At 41.9% G+C, this 17522-nt stretch overlaps 3 protein-coding genes across 13 annotated transcripts in view; 1 reads left to right on the top strand and 2 right to left on the bottom strand.

Moving 5' to 3' along the window:
• LOC133472021 (glutamate receptor-interacting protein 2-like) overlaps positions 1–7159 on the bottom strand; it is a 42384-nt gene extending 35225 nt beyond the window's left edge. Inside the window, exon 1 of one of the 8 annotated variants that reach the window (XM_061762813.1) lies at positions 6479–7159. In XM_061762813.1, the coding sequence (XP_061618797.1) occupies positions 6479–6653 (175 nt within the window). In that variant the 5' untranslated portion in view covers positions 6654–7159. Of the gene's footprint in view, positions 1–2764; positions 3203–6478 lie in introns of those variants that run through there. The other 7 variants (XM_061762311.1, XM_061762395.1, XM_061762482.1 and 4 more) reach the window with 7 other exon arrangements.
• Positions 7160–7308: 149 nt separating this feature from the next.
• rpl32 (ribosomal protein L32) lies at positions 7309–9465 on the bottom strand. The gene is made up of 4 exons (XM_061763407.1): positions 9326–9465; positions 8672–8772; positions 8371–8552; positions 7309–7472 (listed from the first exon to the last, which is right to left on the bottom strand). Exons 2-4 carry the CDS (start codon positions 8765–8767, stop codon positions 7343–7345), a joined length of 408 nt encoding a protein of 135 aa, XP_061619391.1. The 5' UTR covers positions 8768–8772; positions 9326–9465; the 3' UTR covers positions 7309–7342.
• A 779-nt stretch (positions 9466–10244) lies between these two features.
• On the top strand, positions 10245–17440 carry ssuh2rs1 (ssu-2 homolog, related sequence 1). Of its 4 annotated transcripts, none has more exons than XM_061763096.1 (14): positions 10245–10400; positions 10495–10537; positions 10637–10701; positions 11176–11280; positions 14159–14234; positions 14345–14474; positions 14552–14612; positions 14957–15078; positions 15165–15227; positions 15311–15393; positions 15490–15582; positions 15680–15785; positions 16645–16752; positions 16873–17440. In XM_061763096.1, the coding sequence occupies exons 2-14, from the start codon at positions 10515–10517 to the stop codon at positions 17011–17013; spliced, it is 1176 nt and encodes a 391-aa protein (XP_061619080.1). In that variant the 5' UTR covers positions 10245–10400; positions 10495–10514; the 3' UTR covers positions 17014–17440. The 4 variants fall into 4 exon arrangements, with proteins under 4 accessions (XP_061619080.1, XP_061618995.1, XP_061619255.1 ...); XM_061763011.1 differs by having other exon boundaries at positions 10634–10701; XM_061763271.1 differs by lacking the exons at positions 10245–10400; positions 10495–10537; positions 10637–10701 and adding an exon at positions 10727–10970.
• Positions 17441–17522: the final 82 nt, after the last annotated feature.

The raw sequence follows: 17522 nt of genomic DNA, 5'->3' as shown, positions 1-17522 counted from the left end.
TACAAAGACAAGATATTTACACTTCTTCTTTAACAACATTCAATAAACGTTTGGGAACTGAAAGAGGAAGAGCAAAAACAATACGGGGGGCAGCCCCAGCAGTTGGGGGCTTTGTGCACCTTGCTCAAGGGCTTCTCGGCTCCACTCGGGAAGTGAGCTGGCAACTCTCCAGCACGTTTTGAACCTGCCATCTTCTGGTCACCAAGCCAAGACCTAACAGCCAAAACTGAGCTCCCCACGATACACACAAGGGGACCAATAGGACTGAACTGCTCTGAGGCCATCAAACTCACAGTCTTTTCTCAGTCTCAGCCACATCAAGTGTCCACATCCATCCACTGTGGAGTTGACTGAGAGGCACTGAGGCTCTGTCAAAGCATTTGTGACCTGAAACCTCTGACATGGATACAAAGAATCAAGAAGCAAACTCTTTGGTTTTTCACACAGCCGCATGAGTCATAGCTAATTCGCAGAAATATATTTTGTTTATTTTACTGTGATGTAAAGAAAAAGATACATTTGCATAACATGGGGCGGCACGGTGGCCGACTGGTTAGAGCGTCAGCCTCACAGTTCTGAGGACCCGGGTTCAATCCCCGGCCCCGCCTGTGTGGAGTTTGCATGTTCTCCCCGTGCCTGCGTGGGTTTTCTCCGGGTACTCCGGTTTCCTCCCACATCCCAAAAACATGCATGAATTGGAGACTCTAAATTGCCCGTAGGCATGACTGTGAGTGCGAATGGTTGTTTGTTCCTATGTGCCCTGCGATTGGCTGGCAACCAGTTCAGGGTGTACCCCGCCTCCTGCCCGATGACAGCTGGGATAGGCTCCAGCACGCCCGCGACCCAAGTGAGGAGAAGCGGCTCAGAAAATGGATGGATGGATGCATAACATGGTATTTTATACACCTCACACACACATGCTCGCACAAATAACCAGCGTGCTAGCCCCAAGGTAAGAGCACACATACACATCATAAGTAATACATTACAAACATGATATCTTGGGAAAACGCCTCAAAGGATTTCTCTAATGTTGTGAACATTGGCACTTATTCCATAGTTCTGGACTCTTAAAAAAAAAATAGATGCAGTTGTAATTTTTTTCCCGGGCTTGCTTTCTGATGACATATTTGATTTTCAGACAGATTTTGGCTTACCCAAATTTAGGTCGAAAACTGCGGGAGCCTGCTGACATCAGTGATGGAAGAAGAGCACATTTCCTTATTAAACTAGTACGTGTTCTGCGGTATAATTGTCGCCTGTATTGAAAGTCTGGCTGTTGTTTTTTTCCAGAAAAAACAAGAGAAAATAATTAGGTTAGATACATTTGAGTAGACTTGTTTTGTTAAACTCAACTGCTGAAATGCTTCCTTGCAGAAGGAAATTCATGCAAATTCATGTCCGTCTCTATACACAGGTTTTGTCTGTTTTTTGTTTTTATTTATAGAATCACTTGTGGCTCTATGACCTTTGAAAAAGAGTTTGGGATGTTGACGCAACACAGGCGTTTGCTTTTAAAGGCTTTTTGTATGTTGATGGCGTCATGTGACTGCAGCGGACTTTGATGGGCACAGCTAGCTGGCGCCATGTTTGTACCATTTTAATCAATGACACAGTAATAAATTTGTGATTATTTTTAGCATGTTAAATTAGCGATTGAACATAATTTTGGGGTGCCATTGTGTTGTTGTGAGTGTGGAATGGTGTTCAAGGTGTAATACCTACTTGAACAAAGCGGGATTTGAAAACTCAAGCAAAATGTTTTTTTTGTTTTTTTTTCCTGAAAAGTTGTCATTTTGGAGATGGGGGGAGTCCGCTCGAGAGTGATGATATATAAAATATAAGTAAACACTGCCACTTTGTAGTATAGTACATTCCTTTGTCCACATGAGCTATGCGGCGAATTTGCTCTCCAGTTCCGTCGCTGATGTCACAACAAGACATGGCGGTGTATCGATTTTGACAATGAAAAGGGGGCGTTCCAAACCAGGGCAATTAGTAATTTACCGACTGCTCCAAAACGGATTGATATTATTGGAAATGACTGCCATGCAGTTTCATTTTCTTGAGCAAAATTTCATAACGAGAACTTGTTAGTGAACTATAAAGCCATCTGGAAGCTATAGGTCTTTTAATACCACACAGATTACTGGGGGCCTTGCCAGTCCAGCAGCTGTCACTGCAGTCAAAAGGCAACATTAGCTGTGGGTTACGCGGACCCAACGTGCTGCACGTGATGGGCCACCACTGGAGCCTTCCTCCTGAAGGCTTAAGAGAAGCATCACTCACCCTTAGGATTTTACGCTGAAACTGATTAATAAACAGCCCCGATGGTGACTCTGTGAGTTTGCCGGGAGAGCTGCTTGTCATTACCATTCTAATTGTGGATTCTTTTATGAATATACATAAGATGAGTACATTAAATCCTGGTTTAAAATCAGAGCACTTCCTGCCATCACATTAGGATGTAGGTTAAATATGCGACTAGTGGTGTGGCAGAAATGTGGCGATGAAGTCGTGCTGCTATTTTCAGATGTCAAACTTGATTCTCAAACCCAGGCCTGGTTCAAGTCTATATCGGTCCACGTTACACATGGCAGGATGGCGAGATGCGCCGGCTCGACACGCTTGCTGACACTCACGTTATTATATTTAGTCTCGACATTCATGTTCAACCACAGCGTTGCTCTCGCCTCAAATCCTCTCCGACGGCACACAAGATGACACCCGTGACCTGGTGAAGATGAAAGAGTGGCGCTCTTACCATTGCTGTTCTTGGAGTCTCTCCTCAGACCACACAGCATGGCTGCAGCTCCCTTTGGGAAGTCACCTTGTTGATATTTAGTCCACCTGAGGAGTAAGTTGGTTGACTTGGACGTTTCACCTGCTCAGATACCAGAGGAACCCCATCTTTGGTCCTTTGGGTTTCATACAGCACATGCTCTTTAAGACTTGATCTTCCAAGGGTCTTAGTTATTACTTCGATGGACCCCCAAAAAAGATTTCTGTTTTTCCATGAAATCCAAAACAAGGAGATAACTGCATCCCTTTCTTGCCATTCTCTTACAAAATGTTAGTCTCTTTCCACTGGATTAATCATTCCTTTTCTCATGTGCTCACACAGACTCACACATAACCCTCTCTCTCTCTCTCTCTCTCTCTCACTCTCACTCTCCGACACACACATACACACACATGCTCTCTCTTTGCCAGAGGGGCTCAGTGAGGCGGGAGCACACCACTGTCACTACTCCCTCCCCCTACACACACACACACACACACGCACGCACACACTCAGTCTTCATCCATTTGACAACAAATCAAACACCCTTGATTATATGCGCACATCCACCCGCACACTAGGAACTTTCATATCAATTTCCCAGCACGTGCACAATAGCAGACAACAGCATATGCGCAATTCCAGAGGGGTAATCATGTGTGATCACGGGGGTTTCAATGTTGAGAAAGACATTTGGTCCGACATCCAAGCCAACTGAACGGAGAACGTAACAGATCTGTTGGCGCAACCGTGGCCACACCTGTCGAACCATTTGTCACGCACGCGCATCTCGACGCCTGCCACTTCCCCAGCCAAACCGAGCCGAGTCGAACCGAGTCGAGCCGAGCCGAGTCGAATCGGGCCGAGTCTCTCGCACATGCGGCGGCTTTTCTAACAAGAACGCAAGTGAGGTCAGGCCAATTTCAAGAGGTTACAAACAATTCCTCATTTCTGCACCGGCCCTAATTAGTCAGCTGTTCCACTTGTTACAAAATACTTTGCCGAGGATAATTTCCTCTGGGAGCTTTTTTTTTTTTTATTCCTCTCTAATAGCCTATTAATCACCAGCTGCATGAAGGGAATCAGGAGATGGAATATTGACGCTGTGCTGATTAAAAACAAACCTCTGGGAGTAGATGACAAACGTAATGAACACAAACGCTAATCTATATTTTTTTCATTTTTGAGGAGAAATTACTCATGCAAAAAATAAAAATAAACGAACTGTACAGAGATTGAATAAATTCCATTTCACACCAAAATGACAGTTAGAAGCACAGATCTCAATTTTAATACAGTGGTGCCTTGAGATACGAGTTTAATTTGTTCAATGACCATGCTTGTAAGCCAAAACACTATTTCAAATCATCTTTCCCCCATTGAACTGAATGCAAATTCCATTCATACGTTCCAGCTTCCCCGCAAAACAAAACAAAAAAATCATTTGTAATGTGTTTTGAACAAGGAAAATGGTACTGTATAATATATTATACTTTATGAAAACAGTAATAGCATAAATAAATACAATGTAAAGTATTAAACAGTTTGTCCCTCATGACTTATTCATTGTGGTGCTCCTTCTGGTGTGCCCGCCTTCACCACTGGGGGCAGTATAATACAGTTATGCATACACAAAAGAAGAACAGTTTAAAATTACTGTGAGTCAATAAACTGCTGTAATATTAGTCATTTTTCACAGAGCATAAAGAACATATTCCTGTGAGTATTGTGATATTGTCTGTCCATGTGTTGCTCCACCATTTGTGTTCAAATATCTGTTTGCATTATAACGCCGCGACAATCCATGCAAAGTGTTAGCCCTTTTATAGCGTTTTCTATTTTGTGTTAGCAATAAGATAGCGGTGGCAGTCTTAAGGCAAAGTTGTTTGGTTGTTTTAAATCAGTGATTCTCAACCAGTGTGCCGGGGCACATTAGTGTGCCGTGAGCGTTCTTCGGGTGTGCCGTGGGAAATTAGAAAACTTTACGAAATTGATCAAAAAATCAATGATGTATCTTTGTTCATCTATTTATGCCAGTGAGGCATAGTGACAGACAGAACAAATAAATGATATTTTATTTGATGGCAGGAAGTACATACAGTAATTAATGTGTCCACTTTTTGTGACATTTTTGTTTGTTGATGTGCCGTGAGATTTTTCAATTGTAAAATATGTACCTTGGCTCCATCAAGGTTGGAAATCAATGTTTTAAATACACAACATTTAATTCTCTGTTTATTTTGTTTGACAGTAAACTTGAACTCGGAGTGGCATTAAACAGCTTAAAGCCTTTTTTGGAAGAAGAATTGTACACTGACTGCCAAACTACTGCTTGTTCTGGAATCAGTTGGGGTGCTGCTATCATAGAGCGCTCGTATCTCAAATTTGCACTCGCAACTAAACGCAAAAAATCAGCTGAATGACTGCTTGTATCTTGACAAAGCCGTACGTCGGGTTACTTGTACCTCAAGGCACCATTTTTTTCCATTGAAATTGCTCTTCGCTTTACTGTTTTCACTACTTGTGGATGTTAAGATTTTTTTTTTGGGTCCAATCTGCTGCTAGCGTCGATGTGCTGACGTGTCAATCTAATCAGCCCAAGGCCTTCACAATCACTAGTGTTGGCAAGTCCATCCATCCATCCATTTTCTTTACCGCTTATCCTCACTAGGGTCGCAGGCTGCTGGAGCCTATCCCAGCTATCTTTAGGCGGGAGGCGGGGTACACCCTTAACTGGTCGCCAGCCAATCGCAGTGCTGGCAAGTGCAACTTGGAGACAAACAAAACAAAAACAAAAAAACACTTCTGTCATATATCAGTATGGCCTGACACTAGTATATGAGTAAAATGATCTGTGGGGGAAAAAAAAAAAAGCCCTGTCCCCATCTTGTGCCTTTGATTTGCAAAAAAAAAAAAAACAGAGTCAGAAGGTGTGCCTCACCTGAAGTATCACCACAACCTCGCGCTGACCTGTTGGCTTGGGCTTCAGGATCTTTGCTAAAACAAAGGCGAAATATCTCCCAAAAATATTTTTTTTTAAATGAAAAAGCCCATCCCTCCTTTTCTCCTACAACTGGGCATAAGATTAGCAACAACATAGGTTTGAGTGGTGAACACAGGAGTTGCCTTTTCGAGATGAGGATTGAGAAGCGACACAGAATTAGTAACACTTCTTCCCGACAGGTAAATTTATCACCTCTTTTGGTTTTTTACTTTAATGTACATTCCGAATAAAACTTCAAATGGCAAAACTAACAAAAACCGGTATTTCACGCAAAAACGTCCTTGAAAGACAAACGGGCATAACTCACTCTAAGCGTCATTCAAACTGACCAGACTGCCATCTTATGGTAGTCAGGTGCAAGTGCAATACAAAATACTAAAACAAAGGCGACATCACCCAGCAGATGACGATGCCAAATAAAATAACACACGCAACACAATTGTACATCTGTAATATCCGCAAAAATTAAGCTTCTATCCGCACGCAACCTTCATCTTATTTAATGTCCCAAAAGGCGTGCTGTTGATGGTTAAGCTGGACGAATCAAATTTTCCTGAAAACATGGAAAAGTGTTTTTCCCCCCCAAGAATGTTGGTGCCTGAATCGCTCCTTCATAAGTTATATGTGGTAATAATTGTGCCATTCCATTGTGCAAGTGTACTTAATGCTGTCTGTTGTGTTCAGGTTTTTACCTTTTGTCTTCCCTCGGACGATACCTAGTCGACATCTGAGAGAAAAGGAGAACATCCTCCGCTTTCCTCCTGCAGTGTGGACGCTTCGCCTCCCATGTTCAGGCCGAGAGAAGCCAAGTGAGACTTGCTTGGGTGCGACGTGGCCCGTTCCAAACACTAACCTCGCCATGTTCATTGTATTGTCCTGTGACGAGATGAATGGCTTCTTCCCTGGCTCGTGCCACTTTCAAAAACTAGTCTTTACTTGACATCCTCATCCCCTCTCTGGATAAGTTTTTTTGCTTTCTCAAGCTGCATCCACAGACAGGTGTAGCTTGAATACTTCAAAAAATATATATTTTTCTTATTTTCTCCACCAGTCACTTAGCAGCTACAAGGTGACTGGCAAAATGATATGTTTGCATCCCTGGCACTTTGGGGTGACAGATGGCATACGGGTGAGCACTGAGGGGCACGGCATGGCTGCCATATCGTAATGGAAACTTTCTCAGCAGGAAGCCACCCCAACACACACAAAAAACACAATCTGGACAGTTATGGAGGGAAACCACTATAAGCTATAAAACTAGGAGCGGAGGATTTGTGGATGCATTGACGTGATGGAATCCCTGGAAGCCTTTTATCTACAAAAATGTCTGCAATTTTCAACAATCTGTTTCCATTGACTGCTGACACTTTTTTACTCACTTTTTTTGACACAAGAGGCAAACATGTATTTGGGTGCTAAATCATATGCAGGCTTATGACCATTTCAAATGTCAAAGAAGAACAACTTGTCCAGGTTCAGGTTAATACATGAACACAAAAAATAAAGAAACACATGCACAAGATTCTATTTTAACGTATTTATTCTGGACTGACATTTTATTCATTCTCTTCGCTCCTGAGCCTGGCATTGGGGTTGGTGATCTTGATGGCTAGCTGGGCTGCCCTCTCCACGATCACCTTCCTGTTCTTTGAGGAGACGTTGTGGGCGATCTCCGCACAGTGAGTCCTAGAGGGATATCAAAGGATGCAAGGTGAAAAACAGTGTTTACTGGGATTCAGCTATCATCGGGCAGGAGGTGGGGTACACCCTGAACTGGTTGCCAGCCAATCGCAGGGCACATACAAACAAACAACCATTCACACTCACATTCACACCTACGGGCAATTTAGAGTTTTCAATTAATGTGCATGTTTTTGGGATGTGGGAAGAAACCGGAGTGCCCGGAGAAAACTCACACAGGCACGGGTAGAACATGCAAACTCCACACAGGCGGGGCCGGGGACTGTGAGGCTGACGCTCTAACCAGTCAACCACCGTGCCTTCCTGTTCAATTCCATTGCCTGTAAATTTCCTTTACCCTCTTCACACAATTATTGCTTTTAAATCAGACAAGAGTTCTATCATATTTAGCTTTGCCTTCCATTTACAGTAATGCCCCACTATTCACTGGTGATAACTACAGACTGAGCCGTGCCATGATTAGCGAACAAATGTGAAATTTATAGTTGCCTAACATTTATCCTGTAAATATACTATACTATATAACCCAACAACAGTTTCAAAGTCCCTTTTTAACAACAAAATGGTTTACAGATCATTTGATTTAGACAAAATGCACTTAAAGGTGGGCATGTACATTGCTGCAAAGACCACCCCTAACTTCCATTAATAACGCAGGCTAAACTTGGCTGCTCCCCAACACACAAAGCTCATCTCTCAGAGACAAGCATCAATTCAACATACTTCCTTAACATCAATTACTACTTTCTTACTAGCCTTGGCTTTTTTGCCTTCCTAGAGCATTTCATAAAGTGAATAGTGAATACAGTATCTTCTACGACTTCACGGACAATATTAGCAGCAGTGAAACAACATGAATGTTGCATGTGCATGAGTAACCTACTTGTTGCTCATCATCAGAACTTCCAGCTCCCTAACATTGTGCACCAGGAACTTCTTGAAGCCAGTTGGCAGCATGAACTTTGTCTTTTTGTTGCTACCATAACCGATGTTGGGCATCAACATCTGCCCCTTGAACCGCCTGCGGACCCTGTTGTCGATACCTCTGGGTTTACGCCAGTTTTTCTGTTAGGATGCATGAAATGGGATATTTACACCATTTAGTTGTGTACATCCTCAAGAGTAGGTTGACCACATACACACACAATATATTTGGTTGTACGCCAACCAAGATCATAACTTACCCTAATCTTCACATATCTATCTGATTGATGGCGGATGAACTTCTTGGTTCTCTTCTTGACAATTTTGGGCTTTGTGAGGGGTCGGAGGGCTGCCATTGTGACTTTGAGGAAAAAAAGACAAGAGTTTTAACCTTAATGCTAAATATTTTAATGCCATTGGAGGATTCGACTGCAGTCAATGACTAATCCAAAGTGATGGATGTAATTACGATTACCTAACCTGGTTAGAAACCCGAAATGCGGATACTACAAGTACTTCTAATGACACTGCGTTTCCAAGCACGTTGACTGGCCTACCAAGCTAGCAATTTAACGCTCAGGTCGACGTGGAGCTAACTAGTCGCGGGGCCTTTCACGCCAATTTTATTTAGTTTCAAGAGAAATTTCAAAACACAGCTGCTTTAGCGCTATTAGTACTTGTCAGAAGCTTTTCAAACTTCGGGCCTCTGTTGAATATTGACGGGAAAGGCGCCCAGCAGCCGGTCACTAGCTTTGGCAGAAGCGCCTCGCGACACAAAACATAAGTGATATCGTTTCGTAGAGGTGAATTTCATCCGATAGACGCAGACCAAACATAAATAATCAATTAAAAGCATCCAAACGGTGAATTAATGGCACACATTGTGTTGATTGTCACGGATTTCATCCACTTACCCGCCGATGTAAATCCAAAAGGGATTTCACCAACACCGGATGAAAAGAAAAGGACTTCCGACAGTGTTGCAAAGGCTCATGGGAACTGTAGTCCACAACAACCACCTTCATTTGACAGCGTCTACTTGCGCCTGGAACTTTAGATTATAACGTCGATCTGAACCCAATCCCTGCCAAATATTGTACAACATAATACAATAGTACTTTTTTTTAATTAATAAAAATTTTCCCGTGACCTCGGGCACTTCTGCACCACTTCTTTGGACGTCGACGTCAAATATAATGGTTAAAATATTGTTCCCGGTGAAAAAACAAACAAAACAAAAAACAACAGCACTTTTTACATTTCATTTTTAATTAGAAATTAAATTAAATAAAAACGTTTTCTGTTAAATCTTATTATCTTATATACTATCCCCGTATTGAATTGGACTGTGAGAGCAAACGAGAAGTAACAGCAAACAGCAGCGGACTAATGTTAACTTGTCCACTCCTCGCACCCAAGTTTCACTTCTGTCTTTTAACGTGGGCTGATCTTTCATTTAAAAAAGAAGAAAAACAAAGTAAGCAAATGACTACCAACTCTTAGCTTTTTTTTCCCCCCTCTCCTTTTTATTGTTTCACTTCTGGCAGCCGTTTGTGTACTATGGACACACTGTGTACATAACTACGAATGAGTCAGTTGGAATGAACGATTTATTATTATTATTATTAAATGTATTCATTCTTTTCTTGTGACTTTATGTGTAGTTTGATTTCATGTGACTTGATGCAACATTAGCTTGGAGAGACTGGACGCCATTAAAAGTTACAATCATGATCAGGCCAGCAAAGTTATCACATATGCACGCACTTTACCTTCTAACTGCTCATAAAGCAGATGTGCTCTCACTTCCGGAACAACCCCCCCCCCCCTTTTTTTTGTGTGTGTGTGTGTGTGGGGGGGGCTGTTGGGAAATCGGATTTCGACAACACATCGTGGATAGCGACCTCTGGAATTGGCACATTAATCTGACTGTTTGGGCGGGACGGGAAGTTTTAGCTGAGATTTTGTTTTCTGACGTGTGATAAAAAGGTAAATGATTAGTTTAAATTTTTTTTTGGGTCACATGATTATGTCGGCGATGCAGCGCCAGTAAAACTCCAGTATTTGCATTGTTTGTTTCCAGCTCACATCTAACGCGTCAACATGGACTACAAGCCTATCATAAAGTGAGTCTTTGGAAGTTTTGTAAAAGTGAACATCTGGTGACCGATCGTCCCGTTATGAACTCGATCTTCGTGCTAACTTTCGTTTTCCGCTCCAAGCAGCGACGGCAGATCAAGTTACGGCGTGGCCAATCCGGGTTACCTCAGAGCGGCCGACGGCCCTCCCGGTATGTGTGAGGATGAAGTGTTTTCTTCAAGCGTTGCCTAACCGGCACTGTGTCCGTTTAAGAAGCTCTGTAATCGCACACTTCCGTGGAACACATCGAGTGACGTCACGCAATGTCTTCACACCGTAGTTTTTTGTTTTTTTTCCGGCGTCCTTTCAAAACAGCGGGGTGTTTTTCAAGTGTTGCCTTTTGAGGGCTTACCCCCTAACAACTCAGTATTTAGTGTTCACAAACATCTCTAATGGATTACAATGGTGCAGAAGGCCAAGGTAAGTCGCAATTCACACACGCGTCTACATCGTCGTGGGAGATGAAAACTTGAACTCGTCTTCAAATTAGTCCGGGATACGCAACAAGACGGAACTGTTTTGTAGGTTCTTCGTTTGCGTTTCACATGGAAACTTCGTAGACGGTGGAACACTTGAATAGGGATATGATATGTTTTCCTCAACTGGTTCCTCTGGTTTGTTTCAGCAATGTTTGCCCCACCCGCACCTGACTCGCGTGGGCCGAGCGCTCCGCCAGCCAGCATGTTCGACAACATGCCCGGCTATGAAGGCACTGTGGCGGGCGGAGGAGGTATTGTATGGAGCCGGGGCCACATTTACTGACTAAAGGCATTATCCATCCATCATCCATCCATCCATCATCCATCCATCCATCCATCATCCATCCATCCACAGGCGTGTTGGAGCCTATGCCAGCTATCTCTGGGCGAGAGGCGGGGTACACCCTGAACTGGTCGCCAGCCAATCGCAAACAACCATTCACACCTACGGGCAATTTAGAGTTTTTGGGATGTGGGAGGAAACCGGAGTACCCGGAGAAAACCCACGCAGGCACGTGGAGAGCATGCAAACCCCACACAGGCGAGGGATTTGACCCCAGGCCCTCAGAACTGTGAGGCAGATGTGCTAACCAGCCGGGTACCATGCAGCCGGGCATTAACACATAACGTATGACAAGGCTGGACACAATGGGACAATCTTTGGTTTACCCTGCCATTACCAACATGTGCTCCAAATGTCTCAACAATTTGGATGTTTGAGTGTCACAAAAAGTTATATATTTTTTTAATATGAACATTTAAAACATTCATAGAATTATGCATGTAAAGTCTATATACAACCCCAATTCCAATGAAGTTGGGACGTTGTGTTAAACATAAATAAAAACAGAATACAATGATTTGCAAATCACATTCAACCTATATTTAATTGAATACACTACAAAGACATTTAATGTTCAAATTGATAAACTTTGTTTTTAGCAAATAATCATTAATTTTATGGCTGCAACACATTCCAAAAAAGCTGGGACAGGTGGCAAAAAAGACTGAGAAAGTTGAGGAATGCTCATCAAATATCTGTTTGAAACATTCCACAGGTGAACAGGCTAATTGGGAACAGGTGGGTGCCATGATTGGGTATAAAAGGAGCTTCCCTAAATTGCTCAGTCATTCACAAGCAAAGATGGGGTGAGGGTCACCTCTTTGGGAAAAAGTGCATGAGAAACTAGTTGAACAGTTTAAGGACAATGTTCCTCAATGTACAATTGCAAGGAATTGCAATGCCAAACCAGGTCACTGATGGTGTAGTGGTACACTCGCCTGACTTTGGTGCAGGCAGCATGGGTTCAGTTCCCACTCAGTGACGGTATGAATGTGAGTGTGAATGGTTGTCGGTGTCTATATGTGCCCTGCGACTGACTGGCGACCAGTTCAGGGTGTAGTCTGCCTTTCGCCCGAAGTCAGCTGGGATAGGCTCCAGCACCCCGCGACCCTAACCAGGATAAGCGGTGTTGAAAATGGATGGATGAAATGCCAAACCACATTCTGCACGTGTTACAACAGCGTGGCTTCGTAGCAAAAGGGTGCGGGTACTAGACTGGCCTGTCTGCAGTCCAGACCTGTCTCCCATTGAAAATGTGTGGCGCATTATCCATCCATCCATTTTCTGAGCCGCTTCTCCTCACTAGGGTCGCGGGCGTGCTGGAGCCTATCCCAGCTGTCATCGGGCAGGAGGCGGGGTACACCCTGAACTGGTTGCCAACCAATTGCAGGGCACATAGAAACAAACAACCCTTCGCACTCACAGTAGTGCCTACAGGCAATTTAGAGTCTCCAATTAATGCATGTTTTTGGGATGTGGGAGGAAACCGGAGTGCCCGGAGAAAACCCACGCAGGCACGGGGAGAACATGCAAACTCCACACAGGCGGGGCCAGGGATTGAACCCGGGTCCTCAGAACTGTGAGGCTGACGCTCTAACCAGTCGGCCACCCTGCCGCCTGTGGCGCATTATGAAGTTTAAAATACGACAACGGAGACCCCGGACTGTTGAACAGCTGAAGCTGTACATCAAGCAAGAATGGGAAATAATTTCACCTACAAAGCTTCGACAATTAGTGTCCTCAATTCCCAAACGTTTATTGAATGTTGTTAAAAGAAAAGGTGATGTAACAGTGGTAAACCTGACCCTGTCCCAGCTTTTTTGGAACGTGTTGCAGCCATAAAATTCTAAGTTAATGATTATTTGCTAAAAACAAAAAAGTTGATCAGTTTGAACATTAAATATCTTGTCTTTGTGGTGTATTCAATTAAATATAGGTTGAACATAATTTGCAAATCATTGTATTCTATTTTTATTTATGTTTAACACAACATCCCAACTTCATTGGAATCGGGGTTGTACATGCATCTTGAGAGCTATATCATTTAAGGCTGCAACTAACAAATAATTTAATAATCTATTAGTCTGTCAATTAGTTTTTTTTAATTAATTGGTGAATTGAATAAACATTTTTAAACTTTCCATCCCTTTATTAAAAAACAGGACATTTTTTTAAATTGACAATGCAGAAAATCCACAAAGTTAATAATATATGTCAAGATCAGAGACACTGATTTTGAGTCCTGCTCTCAGTATGATGCAGTGCAACTACAATAAACACACAGTATTCAATACCTCTATGATTAAAAATGGATATGATTTTTGAAGGCAGGAATTTTTTTATATCGCTTTTATATAGGACCCTATTAGATTGCGCAATATTCATAATGGTTTAGGTATGTTTATATTAGTTTTTTTTTTTGTCGTTTCACCAACACCAGTATTCTGTGATGCAACACAAAAACAGTTAAACAGAATATCCAGTTTTCTTTTTTAATAAATCAGCAACAATTTCAACAATGCCGTTTTTTTCTGTCAATATGGGGTACTGTGTGTACATTAATGAGGAAAAAAATGAACTTAAATTATTTCAACAAATGGCTGCAATATAAAAAAGAGTGAAACATTTAAGGGGGTCTGAAAACTTTCCCTACCCACTGTATATGCCTCGCAATGGGAATGGTCAATGGTCATGTAATTAATCTGTTTTGCTGACTCTGTCTCGCAATACAGCCACGTCTGAAAAATAACTTGAGTGCAGGATCTAACTTTCCTTCTCGGCTCTAGGTGGATTTCTGCCCCCTCCGATGCCGACGCAACCGTCTCCTCAGCCAAAACCCGGACCGGAACAACCGCAATGGAAGTAATCCTCCAACTTCTTTTTACTCTGATTAATGCAAACCCAGGGTGTGCGCAGCTAAGACAATTAAGACATACCTCAAAGCATACATCTCATGCCTCTGCTGCTTGCAGTATTCCTTCAATAAGTGAGACTACAGCGCGGGAGGCATTTGCCCTGTGGGCCAAGAGCAAGTGTTGTTACAGTTCAGCACCAGCAAAAGATGGAGTGATCACCAACATGGAGGCTTTCAATACCTATAGGGTAAAAGCAAGACAAAATAAGCAAAAATTAAAGTGTCAATTAAAGTGTCTCATCTCATCTTGACAACTTTTATTTAGTACCGACTGGAAACATTCATTGAGTCGAGATTGACTGAGTGGAGTCATGAGCCATATAATGGTATGTCACTCTTGTCTTGTGCATGTACTACTTTGCAACTGTCAACTGTTATGATTTTAATGGTTTCTGTTTTTATTGTCTTGTGCATAGAATTTGGCTAATGTGATAGAATGTCAGACAGGACTGACATAATCACTTGGTGTTAAGACACAGTACATTTAATTTAAATGGAGAATTAGAGCTTAAAAGTGGTTAATATTCACTTATCAAACTTAACAGTTGATTGATTATTTCAAATGTTGCTTATATGTCGAGCTCTTCTCTCTATTAGCTATTTAAGGTAGAATTTCCATTGGGATCAATAAGGTTATCTCCCCATTGCAATGCTACTTTCTTTGGATCAGGCCAGCCAGTGGACGCGTATGCCCAACACCCTCCAGGGCCCTGGGATATTCCTGCGACAGCCCCCAGTTATTTTACAGACGGCAAACAGATCATCAAAGTTCCCTACACTTCATCTATGAAGGTTCAAAATTACCTAATGCCATTCTAACCATGTTCAGACAAGCGAACGTGTGCATATTTTCTTAACGAGAATCATTTCATCAACAGAGCTGTCATGTTTGCATGGGAATGGGGCGGGCCCCTTGCAAAGACTGTGCCGGCGCAGGCAATGTAAGTTATAATCCTAAACCGCATTGGCAGACGGGACCTACAGTAATATTGTCCAACTGTTGGCTTTCTTTGGTTTTTGGTAGAAAGTTTGTTGGGTGTGCAATGGAGCTGGTTTTCGCCATGGAAATGACCGATGCAGTCATTGCTTTGGCAGAGGGAGGGAAAAGTAAGTCAAACTTTCCTTATAAAACATTTGTTTCTAAAGTATGTATTACAATCCCTTCAATTTACAGAGTATCATCCCTCCACTATTGTGTTACAGCTGCCACAGCTGCCAGGGGCAAGGATCCAAGCAATGCCCCACATGTCAAGGAAAACAGCAGCTTTTGGTCTATATCAACGTCATTATAAAATGGTGCCGTTTCCTTCATTTTCAGACAATCTGGCTGGCAGCGCTGGTAATAAGATGTTAAAGTAACAGGGATCAAGCAAAATTAAATTATATATTACAGGACCAACAACTCTGACGACTACGTTGTGGAACAGTCCAGTGGACTTCAGCTGGATAACCTCAGCAAAGTGTCTGGCAAGGAGCTTTTCAGGGACTCTCAATACTTGGTAACAGTTTTTGTCCATGTTCATTCAGGTGTTTACTATAATGTACGCTATATCGACAAAGGTATTGTGAAACCTGACCATTATATCATCAGGAAGTGAAAAGAAGGAAATGTTAGCCAATTACACCTTTTACAACTTCCCACTCTGCAAAATGTAGAAGTTAGGTGTGGAATTTTTTTCACCCATGCCTGAAGCATTTTTGAGGTTTCGAGGTCACTTTCCTCGTTAATCCCAAAGGTGTTTGATCAGGTTAAGGTCGTTGCTCATGTTTCTCATCAGATTCATCCACCCATGCCTTTTTGACTCCGACAGAAAAGGAGCTTATCCAAACTGTTCTTACATGGAATTGTCAAAGATGTATATCTCAGATAGTCTATTATGTTTTGCATGATCTGGAGTAAAGGAAACCCTGTCAAGCCTTTAATATTGAAATACTCGAAGCATACTCCATTTTATTTAAAGAGCATTAAAAAAAAACTCAGCTAAAATAATTTGCTGTATTAATACTGTACAAATTGAATATAAAACACAAGACAATTGAACATAACAATTTAAAAACAAATTAAAAAAACAATAGGAGTTATGTGCGGTGGTGAGGCGCGCAGCAGCATTTTGAACCAGCTAGAGACCCACTTACAAACTGACTAACCCTAGAAATATACCATTATACATCTTTCTATCTGTATATATGTATTTTTCTTCTTTAAATATAAAGAAAAATCCATTATTTCCCCCGTAAATATGCTCATTTTACTCTCTAACCTTGTGCCATAATAATGGCTTTTGTGCTTTCAGAAGACTAACACTGATCCGGTATTCAAGTCCCTAATTGCGCTACATTTCCTATGACCTTTTTCAGTTATACCCAGTGATGGGATTCCCGGACCCTGCTGTGGTAACCGCTGCACAGCGTTTAATCAACGAACACCAGGGCAAGTTCTCCCAGACCTCTCGCATTCTTCAACAGGTAATTGTTCACCAGCTACATTTGTATCTGAATATAATTTAGTAAAACATAATTTCACCATGAGTGCAGTAATGAATGTCTGATGTATTTGGTAACATTGCTATTCTTCATTGTGTCCAGCGTCAAACTATCGAGCTGATCCCTGTCACCAAGGTGACCTACTCATGGAAAGGGAAAATGCACATTTACTTTGTTTATGGAAATGAATTTAAAGTCGATGCTGACAACTACCCTGCCCAGTGTTGCTGCACGGTGATGTAACTGCAGAAGCTGATAGATCCATATTGTCCTCTCTAAGCAACAGTGAATTTACAAATGATTGTATGAGTTATGAATGAAATATATGCCGGTATACGTGTCTTTCTGAATGTCATGAATATCCTTTCTTATTCCTGGAGCTGGAGAGAAACTTCATACTGCCCACAAAATAATATCAAGGAAAACGTTAAAATATAATCATTTTTTCATAATAATTTCCAGTAAATTGAACTTTATATTACTTTTGTATTTTTCTAAATCACTTCATTGTATAATTTCTGTATCAGTAAGTTTCCAATTGAATGTATTTTATATCATGATATCATCGTTTTTTTTTTATAAACAATACTGCTTATGCAATTGCATAAAAAAATACTCGTACAACCTGTATTCAATTCAGCGAGAAATTCGAATAAATTGTGTTTCGTAATGTTTTGGTTCGTGTGCTTTCGTCATAATAAGTGGACTGTCGCAGCTGCGATGACGTTGAGAACGTGTTCGCCATAATGACA

Source organism: Phyllopteryx taeniolatus, chromosome 1 (genome assembly GCF_024500385.1).
Source record: "Phyllopteryx taeniolatus isolate TA_2022b chromosome 1, UOR_Ptae_1.2, whole genome shotgun sequence".
NCBI lineage: Eukaryota > Metazoa > Chordata > Actinopteri > Syngnathiformes > Syngnathidae > Phyllopteryx > Phyllopteryx taeniolatus.
Note: the sequence above shows the minus strand (reverse complement) of the source record. Positions and strands in the feature narration are given on the sequence as shown.

Excerpts from the sequence above, each read along its gene's own strand:
- ssuh2rs1 (XM_061763011.1), top strand. The coding sequence starts at position 10,515 with ATGGACTACAAGCCTATCATAAA. Across the intron at positions 14,613-14,956 it reads GAGTCATGAGCCATATAATG|GCCAGCCAGTGGACGCGTAT; the intron begins GTATGTCACTCT and ends TCTTTGGATCAG. Across the intron at positions 15,583-15,679 it reads ATCAACGTCATTATAAAATG|GACCAACAACTCTGACGACT; the intron begins GTGCCGTTTCCT and ends TATATATTACAG.
- rpl32 (XM_061763407.1), bottom strand. The coding sequence starts at position 8,767 with ATGGCAGCCCTCCGACCCCTCACAAAGCCCAAAATTGTCAAGAAGAGA. Across the intron at positions 8,553-8,671 it reads ATAGATATGTGAAGATTAGG|AAAAACTGGCGTAAACCCAG; the intron begins GTAAGTTATGAT and ends GCATCCTAACAG. Across the intron at positions 7,473-8,370 it reads GTTCTGATGATGAGCAACAA|GACTCACTGTGCGGAGATCG; the intron begins GTAGGTTACTCA and ends ATATCCCTCTAG.